This window comes from Periplaneta americana, chromosome 1 (genome assembly GCF_040183065.1).
Source record: "Periplaneta americana isolate PAMFEO1 chromosome 1, P.americana_PAMFEO1_priV1, whole genome shotgun sequence".
NCBI classification, from domain to species: domain Eukaryota; kingdom Metazoa; phylum Arthropoda; class Insecta; order Blattodea; family Blattidae; genus Periplaneta; species Periplaneta americana.
Genome location: NC_091117.1, coordinates 35,272,826 through 35,291,090, shown reverse-complemented (window position 1 = coordinate 35,291,090; position 18,265 = coordinate 35,272,826). Strand labels below are relative to the sequence as shown.

General features: G+C 34.3%; 1 protein-coding gene across 6 annotated transcripts in view; it reads left to right on the top strand.

Annotated features, from left to right (window-relative positions):
• Nucleotides 1–18,265, top strand: part of LOC138694538 (chromodomain-helicase-DNA-binding protein 7-like) — a 221,753-nt gene that overhangs the window by 119,611 nt on the left and 83,877 nt on the right. For all 6 annotated transcript variants that reach the window (XM_069818377.1, XM_069818394.1, XM_069818410.1 and 3 more), the window contains 11 exons: nt 1,527–1,654; nt 2,692–2,880; nt 4,314–4,545; nt 6,099–6,341; nt 8,608–8,764; nt 9,410–9,626; nt 9,729–9,924; nt 12,122–12,335; nt 14,205–14,446; nt 15,833–15,974; nt 17,551–17,695. In XM_069818377.1, coding sequence (XP_069674478.1) covers nt 1,527–1,654; nt 2,692–2,880; nt 4,314–4,545; nt 6,099–6,341; nt 8,608–8,764; nt 9,410–9,626; nt 9,729–9,924; nt 12,122–12,335; nt 14,205–14,446; nt 15,833–15,974; nt 17,551–17,695 — 2,105 coding nt within the window. The remainder of the gene's footprint in view (nt 1–1,526; nt 1,655–2,691; nt 2,881–4,313; nt 4,546–6,098; nt 6,342–8,607; nt 8,765–9,409; nt 9,627–9,728; nt 9,925–12,121; nt 12,336–14,204; nt 14,447–15,832; nt 15,975–17,550; nt 17,696–18,265) is intronic.

Genomic DNA, 18,265 nt, shown 5'->3' with positions numbered 1-18,265 from the left:
TCAACTTTTGTAACAGCTTATTCATGAGCTACTGTAGAATTGAAATTATATTACATCTTTAAGGATGAATGAGACTCTATTTACACCCCAGTAGAAAACATTTAGTGCTTTGAGCCAGGATATCTAATACTGGTTTTTTCAATTATGTTTGTCAAAGAGCTTTGTAATTTGCTTAAGATTAATTTTTGTTTATCATACATTTTTTTTATGTTAGTTGAAGGTAAAATTAATTCGGTTTAACTGTTACCAGAAATGTGTTAATGCCTTAGGCCAATACCTTTAAAAATTATGTCTTAAAGGCAAGGCAAAATATATATATCCAAATTATATTATAAACTTCAAGCTTTATTTCTGTGATTTTCTGTAGATAGATTAAAATTATATTAGATCATAGTTTGAGGATTAGTGCGAGCCTATTTTACCCCCCTTGGACAAAATATTTGATGATCTAACACAGGGTATATAATACAATTTTTATCGATAATATTTTATCACAGAGCATTATGACGTATTGATAAAGATCTGTTTTCATTTATCGTAAATATAACGAGTGGAAACATATGAAGAGTCCACTGCAAGAATGATGGATGTCACTTTCTTGTCGAAAATGAACCAAGACTGTCAATGCATAGCTTAAGACATAAAGAATGTGCATAGAGAGTTATATGGCATTAACACTGATAGTCATTGTCCAGTAACGATCGGAAAATCACAGTTAAGCTTTGAGCGCCAAACATTTCAAACTTTCAATTGCTTCTCCTGCAAAATGTATTCTAAATGACATCCATCATTCTTGCAGTGGACTTTTCATATTTGATTTGTCTCAATCTTTTACGTCATATTTCATTTAATCTTACTGTTGCAATTCTCAGAATTTACGTATATATATAAATTATTTTAAATAATAACTAGTTTGGATTGGATATTACCAGAAAAATTAGGTAGTTTGGAGAAGGAAAACTAAATAATTTTGTATATATATCGTAAAAATAAAAATAAGAAGAATTTTTATGAGTGACATTAATATTTTGTATATAAAAGCTTTATTAATTACCACTCTTTACATCTCCTCTAGTTAATTCTCACCTTGATGCAGAAGTTTACTTAATTTAGTACTGAATTTACATTCAGAAATTATGAATATCGGATTTATTCTTAAAAGGTCTTTTCACTGTTACCTCTTGTTGCAATAGAAAGAGACAGGGACAGAGTTTTGTTTGCTGTATCTCCTTGTAACAAAAATACAGCAGCCCAGAAATTAATGCAACACTACTTTATGCTTCTACTACCATTACCACTACTATTATTATATTAAATATTACAGTATAAGATTACTTGTTTCTGTTTCTTTGTATTAACACACCCTTGTTGTGTACTATTTCTTGACTACACTTCTGGACAAGGGGTAGTTATCTATGAGATGTAACACCTACTGTGTAGGTTATCCTTTACATGGGAAACATGTACGTAAGTTGTTAGGCATTAAAATAATTAAGTGGTATAAATACTTACTTTCCTGTTTTCAGAATAAAAAGAAACCTGCTGGTGATGAATGGGTAAAATTAGAAGAGTCGCCCAACTACAAGAATGGAAACAAATTAAGAGCCTATCAACTTGAGGGACTCAATTGGTTGCTCTTCTCATGGTATAATGGGTGAGTATTTTTATCACGCAGTTTTTAACTGTTTGATGCCAGTTTTGTGACATCGTGAGAAATGAAATACCATAATTATCTGACTATAAGACCGGTTTACAAGCAAACACATTAAGTAAAAAATATTACTTCTGAGAAAACAGTGTATATAATGTACATAATGGATGTGTATGAACGTAGAATTGGAAAATGAAAGAGAAAAAACTTGTTAAAAATAAAATTTTGAGGATGTAGGTTTACAAGCAAAATGCAATAAGTAAAAAATATTACTTCTGAGAAAACAGTGTATATAATGTACATAAGAGATGTGTATGAACGTAGAATTGGAAAATGAATTACAGTACACATAATGAGAAACAACTTGCTAAAAATAAAATTTTGAAAATTCAGGTTTGTCAAGAACTTTCAAACGCCTTTTTCTTAGAAGTAATATTTTTGACTTAATGTATTTTGCTTGTAAGCCAATATACAATATCCATAGTCAGAAAATCGTAGTTGAAATCCTGACCAGTCCATCTCTTCACCATTATCTAGAGATTTCTCCTGATCTGGTGAGCTATTTTGTTGGTATTCTGTATCTGTGAGTTAATTCATGTGTGAATGGTGCACATGAAATATATCAGTTATAGTTTTTCTTAAGAAGTTAACTAGGGAATTCAAACATTTATTTTGTATGTTAATTTGTTAACCATAGGCCTAGCATCTTCAATATCATAGTCTTTTTTAACATGTGATTATATAGTAACAAGGTACAACATCATGTGAAGTTACTTCTGTTTTTGTTTTGGTCAAAAGTTTCAGCAAAGAATAGGGAATGTAAGAAATCAGTAGAAGATGAATTAATATAAGTTAGTGATCGTTAACCTGAAGAGGTTTTTATGATTTCTAGGGTTCCAAAGAATCAACTCTGAAGTTACATTATAAACAGATATGCAGGATGGCAGGATGTGTGTTTTATTCATCATGTCTCTTTATTATTTATCACATGAATTACATGTTGTTGTAAATTCATAATGTATGTTCAATTTTTGTTCTAGACGAAATTGTATCCTGGCAGATGAGATGGGTCTTGGGAAAACAATTCAGTCATTAACTTTTATCCATGCTGTTTATGAATACGGCATCAGAGGACCATTTCTTGTCATTGCACCTCTGTCCACTATACCCAATTGGCAGCGAGAATTTGAAGCGTGGACAGATATGAATGTAATTGTTTACCATGGATCGTAAGTATTTTAAGACAAGTAATTCTCTTAGTTTCTTATTGTACAAAGTTTATAGAGAGTATCATATGTGTGACATGGCAAGTTACTAATTTCATTATAAGCACTGATTCAATATGAAAAATTTATCAGATTACCAGGAAACAATTGGCATTCATACAGTCCTCTCTGTCGATTGGAAACTCAAAAAAGTTTCATATCCATGGTTCAAGACTTAAAACAGAAAATCAATATCCCGAATTTAAAAGAAAACTTACAAATTAAACCAAACCCTTTAACTCTATTAAATATATAGTATATAATCTAAATTTAACAGAAGAAATACTGAAATCAGAAGTAAACACTGAAATAATGAAACAATTGTCTTTAGAGACAATTAATATTAGGTACCTTCCACAAAACTGGCTTCATTTATACACCGACAGATAATTGATCTCCAGAGAACAAGGTGCCGGTGCAGGTGTTATGTGCTGTCTCTTCTCACTTCATAGATCTCTTGGATATGGAACAACAAGTTTTGATGGAGAAATCATTGCAATAAGTGAAAGTCTCAGGAATCTTCTATGCCAGATCAATAAATTTAAGAATGCAGTTATATTGTCAGACTCCAAAGCAGCTATTCTATCAATAGTCTCTAAACACACACCTTCATCTCAAACAGCAGAAATAACTAAAATGCTCTCTCAATTAATATCACTCAATAAAAGAATTGTATTCCAATGGATACCATCCCATTGTGGAATCCTGGGAAACGAGAATGCGGATGCATTAGCAAAGAAGGGTAGCACTGCTATATACTTACAGACCTGTTACTAAATCTACGTATTACTCTGTGAAAAGATTTATTAAATCTACATAGTTAGACTTCAACAAACAAAATTTGATAACACAATCTCAAGGGAAAAAATGAAACTCTCTGCATCAAAATCCACAGTTAATTCCCGATTTACCACGAAAATCGTCTGTAGCTGCATTTAGATTGGCAACAGGCCATGATTGTTTGGCCAAACACCTGCATAGAATTGGAATATATCAGTCCCCTAACTGCCCATTGTGCAACTCAAACCAAGAAATGGAGTCGGAACACCTCAAAATCTGTGCTTCAGTGGCTGGTCATGATAATATCTTTGAAAAATATTGGAGTGCAAGAGGTCAAATGACTTTATTGTCAAATGCCTGGCATTAGAAAACAACAACAACAACTAGTTTCATTATTTTGTTTTTCCTTTCTTTATCATTCTTAAATTAAACTCTCTTTAATCTTTAATTAAAACACATTTCTGAATGTATGTATGTTTGCCATGTTTCATTTTGATATATAAATAGTGTGTAAATATATCATGTTAATAGAATTGGTAGTAAAATGAGGTGAAGTATACTTTTGAATTTATGGATTTTCATTGTTTGTTTTCACGAACTTTCTTTTATGTTAACAGAACTGCAAGCAGGAACATGGTTCAGGAATACGAGATGTACTACAGAAGTGAGAAGGGAGTTCCAGTGAAAGACATACCTAAGTTCAACGTCCTCATCACAACATTTGAGATTATAATTGCTGACTGCATGGAGCTCCGGGAGTTCTCTTGGAGGCTTTGTGTTATTGATGAAGCTCATCGCTTAAAGAACAGAAATTGCAAGCTGCTTGAAGGACTGAGGCTGTTGAATTTGGTAAGCTGATGATAGATAGATAGGTAAACTAGTTACTTTATATTTCAAGAAAAAAATTACTTTTGCCTGAAGAAATTTCAATTCTGAATATGGGGTAACTTTCGGTGCTGGACCCCGGACTCTTTTCACCGGCATTATCACCTTCATCTCATTCAGATGCTAAATAACCTAAGCTGTTGATAAAGCACCGTAAAATAACCTACTAAAATAAATAAATAAAAATTCTGAATATGGGCTATTCCATCTCAAATCAACCGAAATATAGAGAAAATTGACCTTGCAATTTTTAAATACAATGAAACTTTTTCTGTCCTTTGACAACTGTGATACAATGCTTTGTGCAAAGTTTGAGACATCAGAACTTCATAGTGTTTAAATTAAAAATATTTTAATTTATCGTATTTTCATAAAATTAGCAACTTTAAACTGTTGTGGCTCCGAAACCCTTTCACCCAGTGATCAAAATCATGGTTTATTTTGATGCTGAGAAATTATAGTTTATATTGACATGTAAACAGTTTTTCTTACTTTTTATGGAAATGGAGAAATTTAGATTTTTCTTCATTAAGATGCCTTTGCCCACGAAAAAATATTTTTAAAATATATGGTTAGATTCCTCATTGAAAGTACAAATAAACACATATTTTTTACTGGTGCACCATTGATAAGAAAGTATTGAAAATATCAAATAAAGAAAATAAATAGTACGCGTGTGAGCTAACCAGCTGACTGTAGGTAGTCAAGACAAGCAAGGCCAGGAGACAAACACGTGATGTGTCGTCTAGCAGTCATGGCTGGGCTAGCTTTATCACAAGTTTTCATAAACACAGGAGTAAAATGACGCCCAATGCTCGCTTATCTTCAGCTCTCTGCCAGTGTGTGGGGTATTGCGCTGTTCAAGTCTATGCATGTGAAAATAATTTATTTAATACCCTCGAAACTTATTGCCGAGCCACTAAGCAAACAATGCCGAATCCCTCTTAATAATGCAAGGTTTTTCTCAATATTTTTTTACATTTTTACAAATGGGCAAAAAGCCTAAAAGTAAGTAAAATCAGATTATCTGTCTCTCTGTATACAATAAAAAAAGTATTACTTCTTATCATAACCTACTAAATGTCAGCTTCAAACTGAACTCCCATTCAATGTTCTGTAGTAAATGGTTCCAGAGTTCTGAGCGCTGAAAGAGGCTTGTTTTTATAAAATACACTTAAGTTTGTCGCTCAATAGTACGAAAATCGTTTGACTGTCGATAGTACTCATATATTTTTGAAAATGCACTCTCCTTAGTACCTTGTATAAATAGGGAAAAAATTAGAGTATTAAAAAAATGCGAGGTTTTTTACTGATCGATTTCATATGGAATAGCTCGTATAAAAAAGTCAGAAATGTAAATGTTTGGTTATTCCTTTTGCTTTAATGTGTCAGCTATTTGACGTATTTTGTGTTATTTTGCTGTGCATGAATAATGTCTTCCTATAAGCAAGGAATCATTGAGTGAGTGAGTGATGTAACATGATTACGTTATTTATACCTATTAATACGTATTTCAGGAACATCGAGTCTTACTGTCTGGAACACCTCTCCAGAACAATGTGAATGAACTGTTCTCATTGTTAAACTTCTTGGAGCCACAGCAGTTTTCAAGCAGTGAAGCTTTCCTACAAGAATTTGGAGCCCTGAAGACTGAAACAGAAGTCCAAAAACTACAGCTTATTTTAAAACCTATGATGTTGAGAAGACTGAAGGAAGATGTCGAAAAATCAATTGCTCCAAAAGAGGAAACAATAGTTGAGGTAAGCAGCTTTTTTCTTTGTAGTTCTTTTGTATTATTATTATTCAAAACCAGTTGTTTACGTAAAAAACAAGTCTTGGTGCATTAAGTACAAGAAGAGAATAATTTATTCTATTTTTGCAAGTAAAAAAACAGTAAAAGATAGAATGAAGAAAAAACACACACTAACAGCAAATAGCATTATTAATTTGTGTTTAGTATTTGTACTTGTAGTTATATCTTCTGTTGTATATAAACATTGGGCTAGCCAAATGTTTTATTGGTGTTACAGTTAATTTTTGACAGTTGCTGTGATGTAGAGTGTGATCTAATATATTTTTTTTATATACAAAATCGCCTCACTTGATCAGTGTTAGCATGTTGGACATATAAGCCAGATGATCTGGGTTCAAATTCTGATGCACCCTGAATTTATAACTTGTGTTGGGCAAGTCCATGGTCCAGGCAGTACATGGGTTTCCTCCAGGTACTCCAGTTCCCGTGACATCCCAACAATTCATTGTTATCAGCCATTAGGAATACAACATAGACCCACCATCTGTGGTACACTCTGGATAGAGCCAGATGAACACTTCTTGGCACTAGTGACATCTATGAATATGTTCATTAGGATGGAGTGAAAATGTATGACTTTTCACTTTATTTAGAAATAGAAAATGCTTGGATGTGCAAAAGTTGTTGCATTTTATACCTAGCATAACCTGACAATTTTGTGAAAATTGTATGCTATCTTGAGGTGCCACAGTGACTTAAAATTTTTAAATATTACAAAAAATTACCTTCTTTTATTATTTTTCATTTTTTTTTATTTTGTTGTATTTTTAATAAACTTGGGTGTTTAAAGTGTTTATAATGATACTGTCGTTCCCTAAAAAGAAAATACATCTCAAATGAAATATTTTGAAGTGCCACAAGATCATAGAGCAGGGCTGGGCATCAGGAGCCGAACCAGACTCTAAACGGGACGCTTAATATTCATCCGTCACTGAATCAACACTGTGCGGTGTTCGGCTGGGAAGAAAGGGGATGAAGAGAAATCATATGGCTCCCAGTGAGAGAATAGAATCTGCTCTTGCTGCCCAGCCCAGCCATAGAGTTTTCATTATTTAGTGACTGAGGCCACTTCAGCAATTTGTGAACCATAAAGAAACGGATACATCAGGACCAGACTGAAATCTAGGATTGTCATGCCCATTTCAACAAAAAACTGAATATCAAATTTAATATAATCAGAGTTAATAGTTCTTTATAGTTTATTTGTTATTCACTTATGTTCACAAACTACATTTAAGAGCTGTAATGTACTTGATCTCTGACATAAGCATACTTATTTTTCGTTTTCATAAATTAGTTTTAATTTAAATAAATTGCTTTTCTTTTTAAAAACGAGTTCATAATGTTTTAACTATAACCCCAGATCACATGCAGAGTGCTCATTCCTATGTTACAATCGGTTACACTTTGAAGAGAACAACCGCCAGGATCGCCACCCGTCCGTCATAAATGAACACGAGATGGCAGTATAGTCACTAATATAATTCAAATGGGAGTTATGACGTGACTCCTTATGTAACAACTAGATGACAGCATAGTAAACCTGACAAAAGTTGTTACCGTCAAAGTCTATAATGCAGAGCAATCTGGGTATATATGATCTAGGCTATAACCAATTAACCAATAGAAATTTTTAGCCATATTTGTGATTTTTTAACATTTCTATAAAAATTTAGATTTTCATTGTTCTTCTAGCACTTGGGAGTTTCAGGTACATGAAATTTTAAAACGATAATGAATGTAAAAAATTAAAATGTTAATAATGGAAGATATAATTTTTGGGGCTCTTGTGGCACCTGGAGATACGACTTCATTAAGAAATAAAATTAGCAGCTAAATACTCTCATAATGCATCAACTTTTGCACACCCAAGCTTTTTCATGTAAATAAAACAAAAAAAATTTTTCATTCCACCCAAACATCATAGAATCGAGGCAAATAATGGCAAAGCTAAGATCTCTGCTATTGGACTAAAAAAAAAAAAAAAAACACACATTGCTAACTTACTGAAGTAGTATAAATATTATTTAACCTTCCGTACAGAATTACACAAGATAAGAAAATAAAACCTTCTATATACGTTTTTTAATGTAATAAGTAATTAACAATGCTGATATTATAGATAACTACAGACAGAAATTGAAATCAAGTATTTGCTATGATAATGCTTCCTCAGTCAGAATGTAAAATTTTGTGTACACTTACATTTTCAGGTGGAACTCACAAACATTCAGAAGAAATATTATCGAGGGATTCTTGAACGAAACTTCTCATTTTTATCTAAAGGCACAACTTCTGCTAATGTGCCCAATTTGATGAATACAATGATGGAGCTTCGTAAATGCTGTATTCATCCATATCTTCTGAATGGTAAGACAAGTTTAAGTTATCACAAGAGTTGCAAACTCGCCTATATTTTCCAGAATGTCCTCTATTTCGCTGCATTACCTACATAGACACACACACACACACACACACAGTATACATACATATACAGTATACCACAATGAGGGGGATAGGTGGTAGGTGACTGAGGACTGTGATACGAAAGTATTGTACGTTTGACTCTGATTTATGACAGTGTATTAGCAGGTGAACCTGTTTTGTAAGGAGTACTTTATCAGTACATTTTGTTCACTTCACGTATTTAAGCACTTTATGTTTTCAATAATAGTATTTAATGTGATTTAATTGTATTGTTATAATCTGTTCAAAGACAACATGTATAAGTGTGGTAGGAATGTACACGAAAGCTTAATTTTTAAAATCAGTGTTGAGTGTCCTGAATTTTTTTTCTGTTTCTGGAAACCTTACCATTAGCCAGATTTGAATTCCCAGCCTTGAATCAAATAGAAAATTGTTAACAACGCAATAGTGAGGAATGACTAAATAATTTAGTCTTTTGTTCTGTTTAATTTTCATTGAAGCTTTTACTTATTGACACTTGAAATAATGAATTATTCATTGAAACTTATTTTTACTTTGTTAATATTGGACTAAAATTCTATTTTGCAGGTGCTGAGGAGCAGATTCAGTTCGATTATAGACAGACAAAACAGTTGAGTCCTGATGATCCAGATGGTTATTATCAAGCTTTGATCCATTCTTCAGGCAAAATGGTTCTTATAGATAAGCTCCTGCCAAAGTTGAAAGCTAATGGTCATAGAGTTCTGATATTTAGTCAAATGGTCCGCTGTTTGGACATTCTTGAAGATTATTTAGTGTACAGAAAGTAAGTTGTGCTTATTCTCTTTAATATCAAGATGTGCATATTTGTAATTTTTTGCACTAATTTTAGAATGACTCAATGCTGACAAAATATAATTCATTTTAGGTATCCATTCGAAAGGATAGATGGACGAATTCGGGGCAATCTGCGACAAGCTGCAATTGATAGATTTAGCAAGCCTGATTCTGATCGTTTCGTGTTCCTGCTATGTACAAAAGCCGGTGGTTTGGGTATCAACCTCACTGCTGCAGATACTGTTATTATTTATGATAGTGATTGGAATCCTCAGAATGATTTGCAGGTATGTAAGAATTTGTTTTATAAGTTTCTTAGACTTCTCCTACTTATAAACTCAGTCCCATATTAAAAAGTTTACAATACTTACTTACTGGCTTTTAAGGAACCCGGAGGTTCATTGCTGCCCTCACATAAGCCCGCCATTGGTCCCTATCCTGAGCAAGATTAATCCAGTCTCTACCATCATATCCCACCTCCCTCAAATCCATTTTAATATTATCCTCCCATATACGTCTCAGCCTCCCCAAAGGTCTTTTCCCCTCTGGCCTCCTAACTGACACTCTATATGCATTTCTGGATTCGCCCATACGTGCTACATGCCCTGCCCATCTCAAACGTCTGGATTTACCATACCTACCGAAAATATTTTGGATACCATAATAATATACCGACATTTCGTTTAATTAACAATTCATTTGTTTTCTACTTGCAAATGTATAATCATTTGTATAAATACCTTAAATTAAAAAAAATTGAAGTGTTTCATTTTTGTGTCTATAAGTGTGTATGTATTCTTAAAAAAAGAAATGGTTATCATCAAATTACGCATATTGTCTTACCAGATACTACATTCATGTGCATTAGAAGTGATTTGGGGTGTTCCATCATCTATTAGTTTGTAGCTAGCACATGTCATTGGAGTTTTCCTGCATAGCTTTATAGGGTTAAGCTGAGGATTTGCGTTGTGGTTTTCCTGTGAAGTAGAACTTACATTGTATTACATTATTTTCTCGAAGTGCCAACTTCTTGCACCTTCATTGACATATGGGGAAGTTGTTCATGTTGAATGCTATAAATCTCCTATCTGATGTTTTCTTTCAATTCGTTTGAAGTATGCGGATTGTTTGCATAAACCTTCTCTTCATAAATAAAAACTCCAGAGATTTAAATCGGGGGAGACATATCTGGTATGGAACCTGTGATGCGAAATTTTCTCACTACACTATGACTTGTTGCCCAACATGGCACCAGAGTATTTGGATACTTGCTACGAAACTTTCTTTTCACTTTCCTCCATGATCTGTATTTTGCACCTGTGTTGTTCGGTTGAGAAGCTATTGTCATTCAGTCTGTTCTCAAAATAACTGGAAGTTGGAATTTATAAAACGGTTATATTACCAGTTCTATATGGTTGTGAAACTTGGACACTCATTTTGAAAGAGGAACAGAGTTTGAGAATAAGGTGTTTAGGAAAATATTTGGGGCTGAGAGGGATGAAGTTACAGGAGAATAGAGAAAGTTACACAATGCAGAACTGCACGCATTGTATTCTTCACCTGACATAATTAGGAACAATAAATCCAGACATTTGAGATGTGCAGGGCATGAAACACATATGGGCGAATCCAGAAATGTATATGTGTTAATTGGGAGGCCGGAGGGGAAAAGACCTTTGGGGAGGCCGAGACATATATGGGAGGACAATATTAAAATGGATTTGATGGAGGTGGGTTATCGTGGTAGGGACTGGATTAATCTTTCTCAGGATAGGGACTGATGGCGGGCTTATGTGAGGGTGGCAATGAACCTCTGGGTTCTCTAAAAGCTATAAAGTGAGTGTTATTAATGAACACTAGTTCTTTGACACTGAATTTTGTATTCTGTTGATAAACCTGTGTAGTGAACAGAACAGAAACATTCCTAGTAAGCAAGTTTAAAATTACACACGAACAGGACAGAAATGTAGAAACACGTCTTATCACAAGTTTTAGAGTCACACGACAACTCGGCAGTCAGCATGCCTCGATCCTGGCTGTTACCATGTCAAAAGAGAAAGACTCTTTCTCAACTCCCTGTAGATGCTTCCAATGACAAGAAATTTGTTGTATATGATATGATGTTTTTATCAGGTGTATTCTTCTCTTACATATCTGAAATTTCGTTGTACTAATATCACTGATTTTAACTCAGCATACCATACAACAGTTTGCACAAATTCTTGTAGTGACATCATTTTAACTTCAACATCGATAATGCAGTTTCCTGAACATTAAGGAATAAATTACGTCTTCCGATCAAAACTTTGGCAGTTTTACCACCTTATAACACACTCATCAGATTGGTACAAGGCTCCTATTTTATTTTTATAGCCAATTAAATTTGGTGATGTTCTTTGTGGACGTGGTGTATTCTGTTCCTAAGCAAAAAATGTTGGTAATTTTTTTTACAGAAAATGTCACTGAGTGAATTTCTGTTTATAGGCTCAGGCTCGGTGTCATCGTATCGGACAACAGAAGATGGTAAAAGTATACAGACTCTTGTGCCGTAATACATATGAGCGTGAGATGTTTGATAAGGCATCCTTGAAACTGGGTCTTGACAAGGCATTGCTGCAGAGCATGAACACAAGCCAGGGTAAAGATCACAACAACAAACAGCTTTCCAAAAAGGAGATAGAAGATCTTCTTAAGAAAGGTAAGTTTGTGTTATTGTTGTGATATACAGTAATAAGTTATGACAGTTTATGTAGATGATGTATCAAAACATACGGCAAAATTCCATTTCATTATTTACTAATGCTGCACTTGTTATATTTATTACTACTAAGGACTGAGGAGTCAGATACAGTAAAAATGTACTGATTATGACTCTGACCTTGATATAATGTCTTCAGAGAAAACTCTATTTGAACATCTAACCAACCATATCAGCTGCCAGTGGAGTGGCCTTATGCTTATGGATATTATTGACTTATTGAGCCATATGTTATGAGAATAATGCTTTATAGTTTCATTATCTATACCAGGGATGGGCACCAAGAGCGAATTCTACTCTCTCACGGGGAGCCATATGACTTCTCTTCAACCCCTTTCTCCCCCCGCCCCCCCCCCACCGAACACCGCACAGCATTGATGCTGTGACGGATGAATATGAAGTGTCCCCGTTTAGAGTTTGGATTTGCTCCTGGTGCCCAGCCCTGATCTATACTATATACTAAGTAATATGTTACTAGAGCTAAATGACAGCGGTGAGCAGTATGGATTGAAGATAAATGCAAACAAGACTAAGACCATGGTCATAAGAAGAAAAGTAAAGAATGTAAACTTGCAAATTCTAAATGAGGCAGTAGAGCGAGTGTACAGCTTCATATACTTGGGGTGTACTATAGGCAGTAACATAAGCTGCTGCCAGAAAGTCAAAAGGAGGATAGCAATGGCTAAGGAAGTTTTTAATAGAAAAAGAAGCATCTTCTGCAGATCTCTGGACAAAGAACTAAGAAAAAGACTAGTGAAGTGCTTTGTATGGAGTGTGGTATTGTATGGGGCAGAAACATGTACATTACGACGAAGTGAAGAGAAGCAACTAGAAGCATTTGAAATGAGGATATGGAAAAGGATTGGATGTGTGAAATGGAAAGACAGAATAAGAAACGAAGCTGTGTTGGAAACAGGGGTGAAGAAAGAATAATTCTGAAACCGATCAAGAAGAGAAAAAAAGAATTGGTTGGGTCACTGGTTGAGAAGAAACTGCATACTGAAGGATGCACTGAAAGGAATGGTGAACAGGAGAAGAGTTTAGACGACATTAAGATATGTGGATCATATGAGAAGAATAAAAAGAAGACAGAAAATAGGAAAGAATGGAGAATTCTGGGTTTGCAGTGAAAGAACACTATGAATGAATGAATATACGAGTATTAAGAACTAAATTCTACTGTGATCTACAATAACCATTAAATTTAGACTTTAATATACAGGTATATCTATCCATCTTGAGCCATCCCTGTCGAGGGGTTCTAACCCCATCACAGGAGGCCTGTGCCCAACATGGGACATCATGGCTAACATTCATTCATATCTGTCCATAGTAATGCTTAATTGCTGCTAAAATTGAATGAGGAAATTTTGGACAAAAGCTCAGACACATCAAATCTTGTGTTTACAAAGGAAAACTTTTATGGAAACAAAGTACCAGTTACAAGGACCACGATCTATTTCTTTCCAATCCTACAATCTGTCATAACATTATTTTGTTGCATCTTTTGATATTCTGCAACAGGCTGGCCATCTGTTGGTGGAATATTGCAACTGGCTCAGTGTGCTCTCCTCTATAGAGAGGAAAGAGCGTTAGAAACAAGCTGCTGAAGAGTGGAGTAAGTCTAACAAAAAAGGGGGGGGGGCAGGACTCGATTACTTTGTTTTATGATAGTTATGCTGGAAATTTTGAAATTGATCTCAAAGAGGGAATTTCTTGGAAGTGGACATGTTTCAATTGAGGTTTTGTTATAAATATTTAGTTTTATGTGAAAGCTACAGCTTATTCTCTATTTTGATAACTTTCCAGGTGCTTATGGTGCAATAATGGATGAAGACAGTGCTGGAGACAAATTCTGTGAAGAAGATATTGACCAGATTCTAGAGCGACGAACACAAATCATAACCTTAGAATCAGAGAAGGGTTCCACCTTCTCGAAGGCTAGTTTTGCGTCGTCTGGAATCAGATCAGATATTGATATTGATGATCCAGACTTCTGGAAAAAGTGGGCTAAGAAAGCCGAGATTGATACCGTGGAGGAAAGTGATAAGGTAGGTAAAATATTAGTCTTATCTTGAATTGTGATTTGACAATGAAACTTGTGAAGTATTGAAAAGTCTTGTGAATATTTTACGGAAATTTGATCTTGTGCAAGCAACATAAAAATTTAATGTGACATTTACTCAATGATAATACAAACAAAAATTAAATAAAATTAGTTTCTTCTATGAAATACTAAAGAGATGCTTTGAAAAATTTCCAGAAAAAGGAATTGCTTATTCCTATTAAAATATATGAAGCAGCTTGTCAGAAGTGTCAGCTTTGTAATATATTTACATAGAATAAATCGAAAATGATAAATTTATCACGTGGAAGATTCTAAATCTGCTAAACTATAATAATTATATTGTAATTTTGAAAGAGCAATGAGGTTCGTCCTAATGAAAGGTGATAGTAACATTCCAATAAGCTGGAATTGAGATTTGTGTGTTGTTTTCAAATAGCTTGAGTTTGGTTTCACACCATTAGTCCTCTTGCTTCCCAGTAGACTTTTTTGGTCCTTTTTTCTCCTGGGTCTAGTCGTCTGCAGATATTCCTTGTTTGAAGATGTTTATCTAAGCAATCGTGGTCTGTTTCCAATCTGAAAAATGCTGCCACAGTTCTTCATGGAAGGTGTTTAGACTCGGCATATTTATCAATGGCTACATATTCCTTATTTAAAAGATTCCTCTTGTTTTGTTTTTCTCTATTTATGGTACATCTTCTGTTTTACTTTCTGTAGCCTTCTTTATAGCGAAATCTGTTTTGCTGTTTGTAGAACTTCACAACCTTGATTAGCTAACATGTCTGCTTGTTCATTCATAGAAACCATCATTATTATTATTATTATTATTATTATTATTATTATTATTATTATGCGCCTATATGTAAATATTTTGTCTTTGCTTAAAGTATGCTGTTGTTTAACATTTACTGTAAGAAGTTACATTATCATCTTCAGAAACTAACTATTGTTTGTGTAAGTTTACTACAGTGTAAATGGGCTTCTTGTGAAATGTAATAGTTTCTGTTGTCATATTGTTGTTGTTTAGTTAACTGTCCAAAAACAGGTCTGAACCTCACAAGTGATACCAACAAGGCACCACTTATGAGGCCAGGAGTAATGGGGTAGGGTGGCCAAATCCTTTCCCCCTCCATTGCATACATCGCTGACTAGCTACATATTACACTAATCACACTTCAGATGTATACAAACAATTGTTCTTCCTCTAACACATATCGTCAAGTGAGATGTACCTACTGCCTTATAATAGATGTATTTATCAGTCAGAACCTCAGAGGCATGTTGTCATATATTGTATGTTATTTAATTATGTAAATTAATAACGTATATTATACAAATAAAATAATAATTTGTAAATTAATTTTGTTTTCAGAATGAACTTGTAATATCCGAACCCCGGCGCCGCACACAAATAAAGAGGTATGGCCATGACGAGAGTGTTGTGGATATGTCAGAGTTGGACAGTTCATCTGAAAGTGATGAAGATCCTTCCATAGGAGTTGGAAGAGGACGAGGTATGTTGCTGAATTGAGTTCATTAAGGGTTGATTTGTGAAGTAAAATTTTGAAAGAAATCTCATATTTTAAATTTATCTTCGATTGTATGTAGAGGAACGTCCAGTCTGTATTGCTAACGTTTTTTCGTTTATTTACTGTAATCTTCACTGCTCATAATATTGAAAACTTTCTTAGCTTACTTTACTTTTTTGTTACAGAAAGTTTCATGCACATAATCTAATTAAACTAAATTCATGACTGAAATTTCCGCTATATTGAGTTTCAGTTTTGAACTAATGAACCTAGTTGTAGATTTATGTAGAAATGAAAAGTGAAGGTTAGAGGAATAGGGAGTACAGCGTTACACATGATTGTCTCAAAAATGTTCTCTGAGTGTGATGAATTAACAACATGATCTTGGAAATAATGTAACAGAACTTCACTTGTTAGGCCAGGAGAGTTACAAGTCGTTGTGTGTGAACAGTCGGTTCATGTGTTATTAGATTATTACTGCTTGCTTACAAATGGCTTTTAAAGAACCCGAAGGTTCATTGCCACCCTCACATAAGCCCCTATCCTGAGCAAGATTAAGCCAGTCCTTATTATCATATCTCATCTCCCTCAAATCCATTTTAATATTATCCTCTCATCTATGTCTCAGCCTCCCCAAAGGTCTTCTCCTCTCAGGTCTTCCAACCAACATTCTGTATGCATTTCTGGATTCACCCATACGTGCTACATGTCCTGTCCATCTCAAACGTTAATGTTCCTATGTTTGGTGAAGTATACCTCTCCATTCTCCTCTAACTTCATTTCTCTTAGCCCCAAATATTTTCCTAAATACCTTATTCTCGAACCTCTGTTCCTCTCAAAGTGAGAGTCCAAGTTTCACAACCATACAGAACAACCGGTAATATAACTATTTTATAAATTCTGACTTTCAGTATTTTTGAGAGCAGACTCAATGGCAAAAGCTTCTCAAACGCAGACATTTCCCATATTTATCTTTGTTTAATTTCCTTTCTAGTGTAATTTATATTTGTTAGTGTTGCTTCAAGGTATTTGAATTTTTCCATCTTTTCAAAGGATAAATTTACTTTTACTTTTTACTTTTGTGGGCTTCTCCACTCTTCAGCGGTTGCCCTTAATTCCCTTCCGCCATCCTTCTCGATTCCGCCAATCCTCCTGCATGTGTTGGTCCTTCATCATTTGTATGACACTGGCTTTCCATGTTTTTCTTGGTCTTGCACGCTTCCTCCTTCCCCGAGGTGACCATTCCAGAATAATCTTTGGCCATCTTTCATCTTTCATCCTTTTTACGTGGCCATACCATTGAAGGGTTCACTTCTCGATTCTTTCAATTACAGCTCTTCAAAGGTAAATTTCAAATTTTATATTTCCATTTCGTACTTTTCTGGTCACATAACCATATATTTTGTTTTTTCGGGATTTACTTCCAAACCTTGGAAACTCTACCTTCTGCCTACTTGTTAAATGTCTGGATAATGTATACACATACACTTTTAATTCTTTAATGCATTTTAATTCACGTTGTAGTTAACTATGTGTCAATTTCTGTTAATTTTTCTTACAGGACGAAGAAATAGAACAAAGCATGGGAAGAGGTCAAGGCTGAAGTTCTTGAGTGATGACTATGTCCCGAAAGATGGTGAAATAGTTTATGGAAGTTGGGCCCGAAGTGAATGCTTCAAAGTTGAGAGAGGTCTCCTCACATTTGGGTAAGTTGAATATTTGATCAGTTGTTGTTAGACTTTATTATTATTTTATTATATGGCAATTTGTTCTTTGCCTTGGTTCCTCTCCATTCGAACAAAGTAAAATGTTCAGGTACATTATAAACATAATACAATACAAATTTACACTACATAGTAAAAATAAAGAACAATAGCATTACATATTGTCCCTAGTTATTTTTATTTATTTTATTTATTATTATTATTATTATTTTTTTTGCGTTTCTTTGTACTTCCTGTATTGTGTATCTTCCTCTGTTGCACTGGATCTCTCCATCGAATTTTGTACACTGTGGAACCAAGTAGCCACTGATAGTTCTTATTGTTTTCTCCCCTAAACCTCCCATTTCTATATTACCTGAGATATTCTGCTATTTCTCATTCTCCCTATATAACTGTGCTGTCAGGTTTTAACTTTGTCAAATTATTTAGCCTATTAGCCACTGGTCGTCCTTATTGTCTTCTCCCCTAAACCTCCCATTTCTATATTACCTGAGGTATTCTACCATTTCCTCATTCTCCGTACATAATTGTGCTGTCAGTTTTTAACTGTGT